Below are 13,252 nucleotides of genomic sequence, written 5' to 3' on the forward strand. Positions count from 1 at the left end.
CCTTGTTTTGTTTATGTTTCTTTGAATAATTTTGCAACTTGTATGAATGATGTTGGGTGAGAAATCTATCTTTGGGCTATTGTATATAAGTTGTATTAAGTTATGAAGTTAAAGTTGGTTTTTACTACTTATGATTTCGGCATGTATGCACTGCTCAATGGCTCATTATTATTTTATGCTTTTACTTCCGCTAAGCCCCATTGTTATATTATAATTGATTTGAATTTGAGGCCAAAGGAAATCCCAGAATTCTCAAGGAATTCTCATCAGAAACCATGTTAATTAGGCGTGTTTCTAATAAAACCTCAAAGCAAGTTCACCGGCTACAAGCACTATTCAAGAAACTTAATCCCATGCTTATATAAATGTAACATATAAATCCTAACACCATACAACGTCCTCATCAAGCATAGCAAATCCAATGTGGTAAAAACCACTCCCTATGAGCCCAAAGTATTCAAACAAGGCTCGCTTTGATACCAAGTTGTCACACCCCACTTTTTAAATACCCGGATACCATTACCAAATCCTTTATTATTATACAATTTCAGAGATAACGTATGGAACTTCAATACATTAACAAGGACAATTAAGTAAAAGTTCGCTCATCCGAATACATAATGAATGCGACATGGGCTATAATTAATTGAATTGCCCGCAAGCTTACATCATTACATATAAGAGAAAAGGTTCAACCCTCTTTTACAACAACGGCATTCAGCCAACAAATAAAAAGCCCCATGGTTAACAGATAATGAAAATTCTAGATCTTGAACCACCTCTCGATATACACTTGAAAAAGGATTAGCAATGTGGGATGAACATAAAGTCCAGTAGGGATCCCTACATGATCCTAAACAATCACAACATACAGATAGTTATGATCATGAATGCTTTAAGTCATACCATATACTTAAGTGCCGGTTAATACATGAAGATATGCTTACATAGATAATTTCCTCAGAAAATGTTTAATTTGTTCAATAACACAACCATTCGTCTTTCCTTCTTCTTGTTGCCATTTCAATTTTTAAACTCACCTGACGACAACCAGTTTTCAAAACAAACCTATAAAACCCAATTACGTTATCTTCGATTACTGAACCTACACCAATTTCATTCTACAATTTTTGAATAGAAGTATCCTAAATGAACATGAAGACGATACATGTAAAATACTCCTCTCATAACCATGTAAGACAAGTGACATCCTCCACAAAATAATCACCACTGTGCATGAAACACATAAAGAGAACTGAGAAAAATAACGAGAAACCCAACTACGCTCTACCTGCCTCAAGCACAGTAAACCAAGGATCCACTTTTTCAATACTCACGCCAACTTACCCGTCACCAGCTGGAAGGTAATGGTACACTAAAAGAAATTGCACTTTTGGCGACGATGTCAATTTTTCATAGCCAAAAGTATGTTTTTGGCGACACTGTGATGAATTTCGTTGGTAAAAGTAGACCTTCACCGACATAATTTACTACCGTCGCTAAAACAACATAACATTCACTAAGCACCAAAATTATTGGTTGGTGCCAAAAATTCAAAAATTTTAGCTACGAGGCTTATTTTTTAGCAACACAATAGGCATTGCTATTAGTGCACTTACTTTTGGAGACAATAAGTTGGTGTGGGCAAAGAGTTAAACATTTAGCAATGATAACACTATTTGTCGGAAAAAGTTTTGCTAGTGAAACGAGATGATTTAGTGAGTTGTGTTTTTATTATAACTTTTCAAAGAATTTTAAATATTCTTGTTATTGAATTGTAAAATTAAAGTGATTATCGAATTAGATCACAAAATGAACCCATCAAGTCTAAATACGCTCTTAAGTTGAGATGGCTAATTTGAGATAATCTAAAAATTTATTTTATCGATATTTATTTCACTTTCAACTACTAATTGTGTTTTAGTTGTGGAAATAAGGTTTTCGACGACTAAAAAATAATTTGGTCTTTAAATGTGCGATCTTTAACTACTAAAAAAAATTTAGTCAGTATTTATTTACTTTTACCGACACAAATATAGTAGCCAATTGCGACGAAATGTTTTGGAGTGAGGATTAAAATTTTTGCGTTATTCCTAAATAAATTAGCAACGAAAATTTGTGGTTTGTCGGGAAAGAAAGACTAGGGAAACAATAATAGAAGTCCATTACCCTCCCTCCCTCACTCACGCCTTTGTTCGCTCTGTTTCTCACTCATGCCTCTGCCCTCTTCTCTATCTCTTTGTATCCATCGCCATCACCGCAGGGGTTGCTAGAGCATCACCGCAAGGGTTGTTGGACCATAATCGCTTTGTCTCCCAGGTATGTCCTCGATTTCGTCTCTCTCGCCTCTCTCTCTCTCTCTCTCTCTCTGTGCGTGTTTACGCGCGCGCGCACACACACACACATATACACACAAATCATATATACAGAACTTTGATGCTTTATATAATCGACTATACACTGGGAATGTCATCCAAAGATGGATATATTTAGTAGTATACATTGATTAGGTGACAGTTGCTTGGGGTGAGATGTTATTGAAATTAGGGCAATGTTATTGAATTTGTTGCTGAATTAGGGAAATGCTGAAATTAGGGCAATGTTATTTAATTGGTTGCTGAATTAGGGAAATGCTGAATTTACTACTTGCCTTGCATGTTATTTGTTTTGCGTCAAATGTTTACATGTTTGATGCCTACAGTGAGTAATGTGATTTTAGGAGACAGATCTTTTGGATCTTCTATCTATTATTTTATTTTTTGATCTCCAAGGTCGAACATTTCAGGAAGTTCAATAACTGGTATTGTGTATTTTGGAAGCAAACTAAATTATGAGGGTTTCAATTGTTTGTCCAGATGGCTGCAGTTGATGATGTATAGAGGTATAGGGGTGTGCTCTGATCTATGTGAATTGGGTTTTAGGATTGTATCGTCTGATTGACTTCAATGGATCCATGTTGATCTTTCAGGTAGGTTACAATACTAATAAATATTTGAATCTCTGAACATCGAAATGAGAATTCAATAGCAGATGGAGAAATTAAGATCACAGAACTATATGCCTCGTCTGACGGTAGAGGCATTAGAGCGGATATTAGCCGAGTGTTAGACAAGATGCCACTTAATTTTGAGATTGTTGGTCTTATTTAACTATAAGGCTGCTTTTCTTCTGCAAATGCAGCAAACTAAAATAACTGATGGTGGTTACTGGTTAGCATCATCTTCTGCTATTTGCAATCTGTTATGTCATCATGTTCTAAACTTGATATTGCCATCTGACCATGTCCATCATTTGCACACTAATAAAAACTTATCTGGTAGTTTGTAGCTTATCTATATAATTTTCGGAAAAAAATTATTGATTGGTTGATTTTTTGATCGGAATTGACTGAGGTGTTGCATTGTCATTGGTTTGTGATAAAGTGGGGGTATCATTGCCCAATGAAACATTTCCTCCTCAGTTTTGGATCGAAATTTGATCCAGAAAGTGGTTTTTTAATTTTTAAATAAAAAAAACCACCCTCAGGTGGTGGTTTGGTGATTAAGGAGACAGGATTTGAGTCTGTGTAATAAAAAAAGCCACTGACTGAGATGCATAGGCCACCCTATATATTAGTCTCTCTTTCATTTTTGGTTATGTTTATATATATATACATATACATACATATTTTTAGAAACAACATCATATGACCTCCAATTACTCATAAACTAGAAAGCACAGATACGGATACCGATACGATATGATACGGATACGGCGATACGACAAAACCTAAAAAAGTCGGATACGAGTACGGTCAGGATACGTTTGTAAAAAATAAAAAATAAATAAATTATTAGCAATAAGTTATACATAAGCTCAAGAATGTTGAGAAACCATAGTAACTTTATAATGCAAAATATTAATCTTTAAGAATTAGATATTAATTTAAGCCAGTAGCTAGTTTAGTTTTTAAATTTTCAATAGGTCTTACAAATATTTCATTTCAATATCAAGTCTAATATGTTGATATTATAATATCAAAACAATCCATAACTTGACTCTATGCTTTTTCCTTTTGCACTAATCAAAAATATTCTATGCAAGTTTATTTACTTATTTATTTATTGATATTTAATTTTGCTATTGTTATATTATCATATTAATCCTTATTTCTATGTAGTTATAGGGGGCATGCATGATACAATGAAGATATGTCAATTTGATGAATTCTATTATTTTAACTTACTATGTTGTTTTTATAAAAAAAAAACTAAGTAAAGTATTGTAAAAATATTCTATTTATCCTTACAATTATATTATATTATAATGTTATGCAAGAAATGGTACAATTCTAATTTCGTAAAAGGAGTAATACGTGACTGGAGCATTTGATACTTCAAAATTAATTAAGAAGTATCCGATAATATGTGACTTGGACCATCCGATACTTCAAAACTAAGTATCCGATACTTCAAAATTAATGAAAAATTAATTAAGTATCCGATACTTTTAATAAGTATCTGATACGTATTCGTAAGTATCCAAGGAGTATCGGTATCCGATACGGATACGATACGGATACGTCTTCCTGTTTGAAGTATCCGTGCTTCATAGCTCATAAAACACTTAAAGTTGCAATATAAGGGTAACAATAATTTATTTATTTATTTATTTATGTTCCTGCAAGCATATTTGTAATTTAATGGGATATTTCTTTCACATTTGATGCAATGGTAGATAAAAGTGCTTAGAGAGAAGAAAAAGTGCTTGCTTGGATTTGGGATCGGCCCACAACCCTCTACCATAACTACATCACGAGCACGTGATAACGACATGGAGGCAATGAGAGCTGAGAGGGAGGCACTTCATGAGAAGCGACAGAGATCGTGACGAGTTGATGAAAGAGCGAGAGAAGCGCGAGAGATATTACAATGAGATGTTGAAAGAGCAAGATGAGCGCGAGAGATGTTACAATGAGATGTTGAAAGAGCGGGAGCAAGGACAGAAAGCTCGGGAGGAGACAAATACAAAGGTTGAGCATCTGAATAACATAGTCGCCAAACTGACACACCTCTTGGGGGTGTAAGCTAGTCATCCGACGTTCACTGTTTGGTAAGAACAATTTTATTAATGTCATATATACTTTGTTAAAATATGTTGGCTTTAACAATTAATAGGATAGACGGTATGTAAATTGAATACGTAGGTTGGGAGTTAGAGTCGAGAATGCCTTAAACTTAGTCAAAAAAAGGCGTGGAGGGCGAAAATGCAAAACAGCCCCCCAACGATTGTCGTGATGTAATGGGAAGCTTTCCGGTGCCAAATGTGACCTGTAGGGATAGACGGTACGTAAATAGGACATGTAGGTTGGGAGTTAGAGTTGAAAATGCCGTAAACTTAGTCGAAAAAAGGCATTCGGGGGGCAAAAATGCAAAACAGTGCCCTAACCATTGTTGTGATGTAACGGGAAGCTTCTCGGTGCCAAATGTGACCTGTAGGGACAGACGACACGTAAATAGGACACGTAGGTTAGCAATTAGAGTCGAGAATGCCAATGCAAAACTGCCACTCAACCACTGTTGTGATGTAACGGGAAGCTTCCTGGTGCTAAATGTGACCTGTAGGGACAAACGGTACATAAATAGGACACGTAGGTACGTAAATAGGACAAACGGTACGTAAATAGGAATTCCCCTGCTTCTCTCTCTCAATTTCTTAACTGAATCTATGTTTGTCTATTTTCACTTCTTCTACTACTATCTCTATCTACGCATTCTATAAATGTTTGTCTATGTTTTTTTATTATTAATCTGGTTTTCTTCGATCTGTCTTTGATATCCATGTGATTTTGCTGTTCGAAATGCGATTCTTAACTATTGATGTGAAATCGAAGTAAGTTTTATAGGTATTTGATTGAATTAGGTTTAGAATCAAATCTGTATATCAATGCCCTCATTTTGTATTTTGATCTGATGTACTCTGTAAGAGAACATTTCCTGAAATGTCTCTATCCCTTGCTTTGTGATCATTTTTAAAGCATTTCTAAATATATTATTTAGTATTTCTTCTTTTGAAAATCCATGATTTTTGAAAATCATGAAATATTGCAGTTTCCCCCGTATGTATATATATATATATATATATATATATGTATGTATGTATGTACATGTATATATATAATTTTAGAAAAACAGAAACAGACATCTGGGTGTTAACAGAAAATTATTGGAAAATTAAAAACAAATAAATAAAGTGAAGAGACAAAAGATTATTACTAGAACAAATATTCAATTATAACTGATTAACATATTGATGGTGAAGTTGCAAGTCACCATCCCAAAAGAAGAAGTATGGAAGGGGGTTTTGTTACAAGTCATCCTGGTCATCTTGAAATTGAGAAGGCAAAGAAGATGCTAAAGGTAAAAAACTGAGATGTGTCCTACCAAAAAAAAAAAAAAAAACTTTGTTAACCTTATTGTTTGGCACTAAGTGATGATTAATCAGATAATAACAGTTTGGTGAAGAAGAAAAAGGAGAAGGAGAAGAAAAAGATATTTCTCATTTGGGAATTGACTATTTTGCTTTTTGGATTTTTTATGAAAAAATATACAAAAAATGAGAGAGAATCATGATTCCCAAACAATATTAACATAGTTGTTCATTTAGTTTAGTTGACATTGGGTAACTTAAGAAGAAGACGAAGTGTGATGCCCATCTTTCAATTCATGCGGATTTTGTGCTTTGCTTTTGTGTTCATAAGTGGAGTTTGATTTTGTCCACACACTATCAAAGTGTGTGAATAAAACAAAAGGGTAAATCAATAAATCTATAATTTTAAGTTGTGTTAATATATTTTTTGAATGTGGGATTTGCAGTTTTAGATTAATAAAATTTTGTGTTTTGTTCACATAATCACAATGTGAAAAAAATTATTTTCTCATGAGTGGACATGGATTGTTTGAAAAAAAAAATTGAATATTGCTAAAATTTATCTAAATGCATATGCTTTCACTGGTTTTTTTTTTTCTTAATATATTTTCTTACTAAAAGGAGAAATTGAGTTCTAGATGGTTAAACATGTACATTCTTATTAACATTTTTTTTTATTTTTAAACTGTTATGCAATTTGAAATGTAAAATTATTAGGTAGTTTGAAAATCATATGATATTGTTTTTGTTTGTAACAACATTGGTTGAGTTTCCATTTTCCAGGTGGTTTATATGCCCTGTTTGGGCCTGTTATAGACATCATATTATTGTATGTGGTTCTTGAGCAGGTTAGTGTGTTTCTTGTGCTGGTTTGCTGGTTTGTTGTTTGAACAGGTGCTGGTGCTGGTGCTGGTTTGCTGTTGTGCTGCTGGAGCTGGTGTGTTTTGCTGATATACTGCTAGCATGCTGTAGTGCTCCTGTGCCGTGCGCTGTTGTGCTGCAGTGCTGCTGGCCTGCTGCAGGGCTAATGTCCTGCTGTAATGCTGCTGTGTGCTGTTGTGTTGCTGTGCATCTGTGGCTGCTGAAGCAACGCAAGAACTGTGCTTTGGTTTAAACGTGGCTGACCATGACAACGAAGACACTAATCAAGGTACCAAAAATATGTGTGAAGGTTCTTCCAGAAGAGAAGAACAAAATAGGTCATGGTTTAACAAATATTCATGTCTAGGAAGAGATCAAGTTTGTCTCGTTCTATAGTATTAACAAGAAATTCAAAGCAAACTAAGATTATTGATACCAAATTGAGTGGTGAACCAACACTTTCATCATTGATGGCCCATAAAGCCATGTATTCTAATAACTAGTTGAAGAAAGAGAAAAATTAGTTGATGTAAGGCAGATAAATGTGTGTTTCTTATGCATAGTATCAATTTCTTATGATGACTCAGTAATGATGTACACAGACTTGGCACACGTGAGGAATCCAAGAGTGTACAAGTATCAGTTTTAACATGTCAAGTTAATTAGATGTACAAATTTGACATATGCATGATTAAAATGTTACATTATATTTTGCCCATTTATTGCAATAGGTAACAAATTGAAGGACAAGGACTTTAATCAGTTACAGTTTCTACAAAGTACATTGTCGTTTATTGATACCGTTCCACTTGAAGATGCATTTGAGACCCAAGTCATGAGTCTTGTGGGTGAAACTCAAGTATTGGATAATCATTACGATGCTGAGAACATGGACACCCAGTTGTTACATGAGTGTGATGATGAAGTTGTTGATACTGATGACGGAGGAACAACAAGAACAGAAGTTTTGGGTGATACTGAAGAGTTATCTAATGATGATTCTGTAAACATAGTTGGCAATTATCCAATGAACCAGGAGAATAAGCTATATACCATTATTTCAAAACAACACGATAAGGGTTGTGAAGCAGAATTAGATGGGTTGATTAATGAACAACGCAGTACAGGTCAGTTTTTTTTCTTAGTAAATGACAATTATTATTGTTCTTACTAATTTCATTTCACATCTCAATTACCTATCATTATTCTTTATCTATTTGCTTAAATTTTCTAAATCTTTTAGTCAAGCAGATGTAACTTTCATAAAAGTTATGATGATTTTTTGCATTAACGGAGGAAATCTGTTTTAGCTGGATCAATAACAAAAGAAGTATAGGTTTTCACTTTCAAACTTTTTTTTTTTTCAATTTCTTATTGAAAAAATTTAAATCATTACTCAATGCTGGTAGCTAATTACCTTTGACTGGAATGCTGGTAGACTCTGGATGCCTTCTTTTGTTCTTTTAGAAGCTTTGAATTCTGAAGGTCAATTGGTGCACGTGACTTAACTGTTATATAATTCTGAAATTGTAATTATTACTTATTGACACAGGATCCATCAGAGGGAATTTCACTATAGTCCGCGCAGCAGCTTTACAGGCCTCTGGTTTAGCAGCTCGTAGCATGGCTTTTAAGGGAACCAACAATGAAAGTTTCATCATTAAGGGTGATGATCAGTCTTGAGAACAACATACCGCTAAGGGTAATGGGATAACTCATATCAGAGATTCATCGGCATTTGGAAAGGAAATTGATGAGGATTTTTCCAAGGGAGTACAATGAGGAAATGAAGGGATTAAAGAATCAAAACAAGTGCAGGGTTGGTAGTTCAACAGTGAGGAGACTTTTTTGTGGATGATACACTTGCTGAGATTGAAGGACTGAATGACTACACAAATAATGTTCTTCCATATCTGTAGCAGTTTGTTATTTTTCTTTTTTGGGTGCATGCCTCTGGCTGTTTTGGATGCTAGCTGTTAGTTGTATCTTGCAGTTTGTTGCTGTCTGCTGCCGTCTGTTGCAGTCTATTAGTCGTGTTTATTTTGTTAGTTTCTTTTTGGTTTGGTGGGAAGTGATGTTTAGTTGTTAGGCTCTGGTGCCTTATTTAGCTTCTGTTTTCTTGTGTTTTGTTGTTGATAGCTCTGCTATACCTGAGGGATGCCTCTTGTAAATTTTTAACTCTTATAAAAAAATATAAATGATTTTTCATTATTTTTGTCGATGTAAATTTGTCGTTGCCAAAAAGTAAAGCTTTCTCGACAAACAACTTGTCGGTAAATGTGTTATCAAAATTTACTTTTGCTGACTCATATTGTGTTGCTAAAAGTGTATTTTTTGTCAATGCAAATTTGTCATTGCCAAAAGTAAAGTTTTCTCGACAAACAAATCGTCGATAAATGGCAACATGTACTGACGTTTTACTTTTGCCGATTCATATTTTGTTGCTAAAACTATATTTTTTGCCGATACAAATTTGTGTCGGAAAAAATGCTACACAATCATCATATTTGAACTACTTTTACCGACGCAAGGTAAATTGTTGACGATGGATGAAGACTTCTAACGACGACTATGTTTGTCACTAGGCATTACTTTAACCAACGCAATGATAATGTCGTTGGCAAAAAGTTTTGCCGACTCACTTTTACCTAGGGGTTGCTGACGTAGCTCTGTGTCAGTGAAACTTTTTGCTGACAAGTTTTTCCTTTTAGCAATATATTTTGTTGCGTTGCGTTGCGAAAAATGCAATTTCTTGTAGTGATACATCTGCCAAGTTCTCCAAGTGCTAGCTGGAAGGTACTGGTACCTCACATTCTCAGCTTAGCCAATTCTCTAGGCGTTAGCTGGAAAGTAATGGTATCCCTTATTCTCAACGCATACACATTTCCAACCACTGCATAACTCACAAATATAAATAACCCGAGTGTACTACATACACAAAATCTATTCAATATCACATTGTCATCCTCTACCAATGACTAAGCACAAAACCTATAAGCAAAATATATAAACACACGTAATACGATAAGCCGATACTTACCTGACCTTAAGTCCAACAACGATGATAATAATAACAATATTCAACGGTTTCAAAACCTAACCTCGAGTTCATGTCTGAATTTACAACACGTCATAGTTTCTTTCTTTTGTTTCCTTCTTTTCAAAAACCAACCCTTTTATTTTCCAAATTTACATGCCTATGTCCTTTTCTTTCCAAAAACCAATTTTCACATTTCAATAAAACTTCATTCATGAATTTCAAGCCATAATCCAGCTTAACTCAATATGATTATTCGAATAAGTCCCAATACTATAATTAATTCCCTCCTTCCCTTCATGTTAACAACACCATAACACAACTCAAATGATCAAAACACAAACATTATTCAATTTTACCCTTTTTAATTCATTAGGTCAAATATGAAATTAGGGTTTTTTCTCCTTTGCAACAACATAAACAAGTTAATCTTCCCTCCAATTAACCCAAACCACAATCAATTGCCTGATTTCTACTTCAAGCATTCAAACCCAAGATCCCCTTATATGATTTTCAAAGAAGTCCATAACGGACATGATTTTTTTGCAATGAAAATCTACCACATGTCTATCTATAGGGGCAAAGTATTGAAAAGGAGCAAAAGAATCCCTACCTCAAGCAATGAAGAGGAGAAAGCCAACTTCAATGAAAACATGATCTGCTCAGATTAAATGGAAGCCCTCGTCAAGCTCTACATTTTTGTATAAGGAACTAGGGGTCAAAGATGTATAAAAGTATATGAAAACTAGGTAGAAAGAGCTTGAAAGCTTAACAATGGCGAAAGGAGAAAGAGAGAGAGAGAGAGAGAGAGAGAGAGAGAGAGAGAGAGAGAGAGAGAGAAATGATCCAGATGTGACCAAAAGTGACTTTTATAGTTGCTGAATTCGGACAGATTGCTCGAGCGCATGAAATGTCACTCAAGTGTACAGACACAACAAGGTGTGACTGCTCGAGCACAGGAATTACTGCTCAAGCGAAGAATGCACCCTCCTAGTACTTTTGTAGACCTGCAAAAATACTGAGAGTTTTCAAACACTGCTCAAGCGCAAGAAACTTCGCTCGAGTGCAGAGACAAAATTCAGGGCCACAACAGTTTTTAGAAAAAAAAAACAAGCAACCAACCTGCTCCAAATGCAACCAACACACCCCAATAACCAAACTCAATGAGAAATAAGGAGAACAAAGAAGACAACACTCGTTCAAGACAAGAAAACCCAGATCTACAACATCAAATGGTTCAGGTCTCAACTAGAATCGTTATATTGCCACCTTCTGGTGATCGTTTAACCGATATCCAGGCCGGTTAAGCACCTTGTAATCCTTGAAATTTTCATCAATATATAAATGTTGCAAGTCAAGTTTTGTATTATCTTGTTCAAGCTAAGTTATGACTTTATGCCATGTTTTATAAACTTTGTCGGTGTTCATTCATCTACCATTTTACTTTATTATTATTTATTGGGCAATGGCTTACCTCTTTCCCCTATATGTATGTAGGAGAAGATGAAGAACATGGTCAAGTGGAGGTGTCGCACTTGAAGTCTTTTCTTTTGTTTTGTCTTTTTGGAAGTTGCAACGTTCAGACAATAGTTTTGTTTTGTTTTTGTTTTTTTTTTCTTTTCTTTTCAGTTTGGACATTGTATAGTTATGTTGTAAATGATGTACTTCTTTTCCTTTTTGTTGTTTGGACATATAAATAGCAAGATAATAAAATGAGTTATGTTTCATTTCATTTATGCATATGCTCTGAATGGAGTTTTGGTAAGTAATGGACAAATGATTCCGCATAACCCCAAGGATTGTTAGTACTGTCTTATCTTGTTAGGCCTTCGGTTGTTGGGAACTACTGGTGAGTCACAACGTTATTCTATTTGGGGTGGAATGGGGTTATGACATCTACTATCAAAGTGATTTTTCAAAATATAAAATTTTACTATAACATGTAAAATTATGACGTCAGTAGAATTAAATTAACACGATTTTTCAAAATATAAAATTTTACTGTAACATGTAAAATTATGTCGTTAGTAGAATTAAATTAACACAATTTATTGAAAATGATCTCACTTACAGTAGATAAAACTATCAAGTTACATCATGATGTAAGTTGTATGTGAGAAGTGACAACTTATGCTTTGTGAAATGTGGTATTTCCACTTTTATTTCATTCTATAGTAAGGATTATAAATAAGTGAAGTCGAGTTAAGTATTACATTATTTAAGTTAATTGAAATGTTGGAAATTGAAAAATTATTGAAATTTTAATATTATTTAAGTTATTTAAAATTTTAATGAATTCTAAAATATGTTAAATTTTAAAAAATTTATTTTTTGAACAGATATCAAACAAATTTTAATTGAACAAATAATTAGCTAACTAAAATTATTTTATTTTATTTTTATAAAACTATCGATTAGTAAATTTTTTTAATTAATTTTAAAATATATTTAAATTTAACTTATTTAGAAACTTTCGACTTGTTTTACAATATTATTTAATATTTCAAAGGGTAAATTACATTATCCTTTTTTGAGATTTAAAAAAAGTACGTAAACTTACAATTTTGGCATAATTATATTGATTTTCTTTTTAATAATTCTAAATGGACCAAAACTAATATAAATAATGTGAATACACAAAGATAAATAATATATATATATATATATATTTAGTGTAAAAAATATTACAATATTTTTTATTTTTTATCTATTTGACTAATGAATTACTAATGAAAAGAAGTTAAATGATGACGTGAATTAAACCTTAAGGGATTTCAATGTAATATGCCAAAATTATAGAATTTGTTATATTTTTCAAATTTCAAGAGAGGTCAAAGTAATTTAAATGTATGAATTATGATAAAAGAAAAAAGGATAAATTACACTAACTTTTCTTGAAATTTGAAGAAAATATAAGAAGTCTCACAATTTTAATATAATTACAAT

The 13,252-nt window shown here is 33.4% G+C and overlaps 1 protein-coding gene across 3 annotated transcripts; it reads left to right on the forward strand.

The window, feature by feature from the left end:
• Positions 1 to 2,143: 2,143 nt before the first annotated feature.
• On the forward strand, positions 2,144 to 9,490 carry LOC114283288 (uncharacterized). Of its 3 annotated transcripts, none has more exons than XM_082880716.1 (5): positions 2,144 to 2,319; positions 4,717 to 5,091; positions 7,192 to 7,558; positions 8,001 to 8,396; positions 8,822 to 9,490. In XM_082880716.1, exons 4-5 carry the CDS (start codon positions 8,105 to 8,107, stop codon positions 8,950 to 8,952), a joined length of 423 nt encoding a protein of 140 aa, XP_082736842.1. In that variant the 5' UTR covers positions 2,144 to 2,319; positions 4,717 to 5,091; positions 7,192 to 7,558; positions 8,001 to 8,104; the 3' UTR covers positions 8,953 to 9,490. The 3 variants fall into 3 exon arrangements, with proteins under 3 accessions (XP_082736842.1, XP_082736845.1, XP_082736849.1); XM_082880719.1 differs by having other exon boundaries at positions 7,303 to 7,558; XM_082880723.1 differs by lacking the exon at positions 4,717 to 5,091 and having other exon boundaries at positions 7,303 to 7,558.
• The last annotated feature ends 3,762 nt before the right edge of the window (positions 9,491 to 13,252 follow it).

Source organism: Camellia sinensis, chromosome 1 (assembly GCF_055761805.1).
Source record: "Camellia sinensis isolate YWXY chromosome 1, ASM5576180v1, whole genome shotgun sequence".
Taxonomy (NCBI): Eukaryota; Viridiplantae; Streptophyta; class Magnoliopsida; order Ericales; family Theaceae; genus Camellia; species Camellia sinensis.

What these genes read in the sequence shown, in the direction of transcription:
- LOC114283288 (XM_082880716.1), top strand. Translation starts at nt 8,105, where the DNA reads ATGAGTCTTGTGGGTGAAACTCAAGTATTGGATAATCATTACGATGCT. An exon ending in TAATGAACAACGCAGTACAG is followed by an intron (nt 8,397 to 8,821) that starts GTCAGTTTTTTT and finishes TTATTGACACAG; the next exon opens with GATCCATCAGAGGGAATTTC.